Genomic DNA, 3,508 nt, shown 5'->3' on the forward strand with positions numbered 1-3,508 from the left:
TTTTGGTAATTCTCTCCCTCTGATCTTAATCCACATATCAAATAGTGGCATCTGAAGCATGTTCAACCTACCCAAAAAACAAATGTTGCATATAAGAAGTGAAAACCTTTTTACTTTTCTTTTTTCTTTTAGGGTATCCCAATGCTAATGATCATGGGACTACGTATAAGTCGATGATCAGATATTTGAGTTTACTACTTACATATAAGACGGTCATGTGTAAATACAATATTACTTGATATATTTTTTTAAATATTAACTAGTTGCTGCTTAAATATTTTAGTAGTATTACATTTTTTGAGAAATGATAGTTGCAGTTGTAAGTGTACAAGCGCCGTATAATTATTTTGAAAAAGATGAATAACTACGGAATTCACATAAAAAAATAAGTAAATATTTAATAATAGACATCACTTTTTTTCAAAACAACTGCATAACACTTGTACACTTTATGACTATATATATATTCAGTCTTACTTTACTTTTTGTACAAGAACGAGTGACTGCATAAGTAGAGCGCCTAAGCAGTGGGTCTAAAAAATCCGACCCATATGACCAACGTATAGGAGTAACGTCAGGTGAATGCTTATAAAATATACTTATCTTAAAATTTTAAATTAATAAAAAGATGTATGAAATCACCACTTGTTTCAAAGGTTAAGCTAATAGAAAAATAAAGATTTAATCATTTATATTTATCTTAACACTCCCTCTCACATATGAACCAAATTTCTCCTCAATATATAAGTGAAACCAATAGGTGGATTATTATTTTAATTAATAGAATGAAATATAGAGTTATGGTTCGAGTTCAGAACCTCTGTTCCGATATTATCATGTGAAACTACCAATTATCTCAAAAGTTTAAGATGATGGGAAGATATAAATTAAATCATTTATATTTATTTTAACAGGAGATACATTTAATTATTTAAATTATATGATGTAACAAGCTAGGTGTGCTTGAGCTACACCTCTTTTCACTTCGAACATGATGTGCAACAGATTGCCAATAGGCAATAACAGTATGAAACAAATTACACATTTACTCCTTTATTTTTTGGTCTCCATATCCTCATTGAAGCCTAAAGAAAGCCATGAGAGGGTCATACACAACTTGCTTTGCATTCTCTCCCACAACAAAGTCTGCATGAGCATAATCATCTCTGTACTGAACTACAAGCTTATCTCCTTCGTGATCCTTGAGGCTGTCCAGCAAGATCTTCACATCTTTGACATCAGAAAGGGCATCGGCCCCACCATAGCTGAGGAAGAGAGGAAAGTCATTTGGAATTCTTGTAATGTCGTACACTGGAGGAGGGGGCTGTCCATAGTGTTTCCTGTTCTCATCCTCTTTCTTGTAATCATACATTGCTAAACTTCCTTCTCTAACCACTGCCCGAAAACTAGACTCGATTCAAAATCCACATTCTTTAGTATTGAAAGCATTCCCTATTAAGCAAATCATGCTAGCTATACTGAGCACTTACTCTGAGCCAGATGGATCATGTTCTTTGTAGCCGTTGGCTGAGGTTCGTGTTCTAGAAAAACGTCTACTATGGAAGATTTCAAGCAGCAGTTCTGGCCTATACATAATAACGACATATTTTCAAGTGATCACCAGTAAAGAGGAACGTTTCCAGGCATTAGGTGCTGATTAATAAACTAAAGAGGAGTATGTTACCAGTGATAGAGGTTAACAAGTTGGTGCAGTCAACTCCTGGCTTGCTGCAGAAATCCTGGAGTAGTTTGATTACAGGCTCCCTGTTCGATTAGGGAAAGAAATAAGCTGGCATTGAGTCCTTTTTCATCAAAATTGATTGGAACAATGCGAGATATTTTGCTAATTTATTACATAAGTTCCCTAGGAATGTTAGACAAATCATAAGGAAAAATAATAGATATCTCTGAAATAAAAATGCAACCACCATAACATAAGTAAAGTTCATGTGCTTGTTGCATCAGTGGTAATGAATTTGTAGAAATAAAATACATTTTCCCTTTCGTCAAAAAAAAAAAAAAAAAAAAAAAAAAAAACAGAGATATTTACCCTCTTAGATTAAATTCATGAACATCCAACCGGTATAAAGTCTGAAATAAGAAAACAAGAAGATTGTCAAAAAAGTTCAATTCAATTGGCTGGACAATACAACATAGCATTGTCAGTAACCTCTGCAATGAAGTTTTCAGCAGCAAATCTTGCAAGTGGTGAGGTCATCTGACCCAGGAAAGCAATTGAGCTAAGAAAGGCAGCTGATCTCAACATGTTCAACTGCTGGCCTTTCGAAAAGGCAGCCAGAGCAATCAAACTTCCCTGCAAAATATAATCTCAGACTTTCTTTTCCAGTGGGTTAAGAAATCCCAGAAAAAAAATGTAGCAGCAGAATGCATGAAACTCACAAGTGAATGCCCAACATAGTGCAGTTTCTGTCCTGATTGATCATGCACATACTGTATTGTAGCTGGAAGATCATAAGCTACTAATTCATCCCATGTCCAATCCCAATAAGCCCGAATATAAGATGATCAAAATCATTTATAGGGAATATGAAATGCTATGGCTACAAAATTAGCCTCTACTAGAGAGAGAGAGAGAGAAACAACCTGATCATTGGGACTAAGTGAAATATGCCCACGGCTATATTTGGTTCCACGGGTGCTAGCAAGCCACACGTCGAACCCATTATCGGCCAAAAGGAAAGCCAAAGATTTCTCTGGAGGTAACAGAAGCCATGTTATCGCATCCTGCCACGGTACCATAACTTTGTTATATAAAGAGAGAACATATTCTATGGATTAGCAATCTTGTGAGAAAACTGAACATTCAAGGAACAACTACCAACCACCAAGATGCCGTGCTGTAATAAAACTGGCAGCCTGTTTCCTGGAGTCTTTCCTGACTGCCCCTCTGGAATTCTCTGCATACTGAGAATATAGCCATCTTGTGTCGCCACCTGAATCCAATGAAAACCCCCCATTACACCATATCAATTAGTGTTTGCAATAAAACTCAATACTGGGTCGACTGGAAACTAATGAATGCTGGTATTCTACCGAATGTTCTTCACAAACATAGCCTCTTGTCTCCACCATCGATTTGCATACACCATCACTGGGCACTGGTGCTGCAGCAGACATGCCATCCTGACCTTTGACTGATAGTAACTTTGTTCTAGTTCTATCCCCAATTGCTGACCCACAAAACAGAATAACTAATATTATTGAAGTCAGAATGCTGCCCATCTTCATATGCTTTGATTCCTGGTGCAATCACATTCAAAGTCCTGGCATTTTTTTATAGTTGCAGATAACAAGATAAAAACAAACTTCGAATTCACAGAAAAGCTCTAATGCAAAATGCCTCCTTTGTCAAAAGATTGCACTGGTGGTTTAAACAAGGCATCTCTGTGAGGCATCTCTTATTCCAATTATCAAACAATTAAAATATAAATATGCTTTAGATTTTGTCCCTGTCACGATTCTATTTTCTAACATAGACATGATCACC

The 3,508-nt window shown here is 36.1% G+C and overlaps 1 protein-coding gene across 1 annotated transcript; it reads right to left on the minus strand.

Moving 5' to 3' along the window:
* Positions 1–950: 950 nt before the first annotated feature.
* Positions 951–3,306, minus strand: LOC122308101 (triacylglycerol lipase 2-like). The gene is made up of 9 exons (XM_043121274.1): positions 3,055–3,306; positions 2,844–2,954; positions 2,606–2,745; positions 2,401–2,512; positions 2,171–2,314; positions 2,051–2,091; positions 1,685–1,764; positions 1,491–1,586; positions 951–1,395 (listed from the first exon to the last, which is right to left on the minus strand). Exons 1-9 carry the CDS (start codon positions 3,247–3,249, stop codon positions 1,076–1,078), a joined length of 1,239 nt encoding a protein of 412 aa, XP_042977208.1. The 5' UTR covers positions 3,250–3,306; the 3' UTR covers positions 951–1,075.
* Between the last annotated feature and the right edge of the window lie 202 nt (positions 3,307–3,508).

The sequence above is a fragment of the Carya illinoinensis genome, chromosome 4 (assembly GCF_018687715.1).
Source record: "Carya illinoinensis cultivar Pawnee chromosome 4, C.illinoinensisPawnee_v1, whole genome shotgun sequence".
NCBI lineage: Eukaryota > Viridiplantae > Streptophyta > Magnoliopsida > Fagales > Juglandaceae > Carya > Carya illinoinensis.

Excerpts from the sequence above, each read along its gene's own strand:
- LOC122308101 (XM_043121274.1), bottom strand. The coding sequence starts at position 3,249 with ATGAAGATGGGCAGCATTCTGACTTCAATAATATTAGTTATTCTGTTT. Across the intron at positions 2,955-3,054 it reads ATGTTTGTGAAGAACATTCG|GTGGCGACACAAGATGGCTA; the intron begins GTAGAATACCAG and ends CATTGGATTCAG. Across the intron at positions 1,587-1,684 it reads CTTGTTAACCTCTATCACTG|GCCAGAACTGCTGCTTGAAA; the intron begins GTAACATACTCC and ends TATTATGTATAG.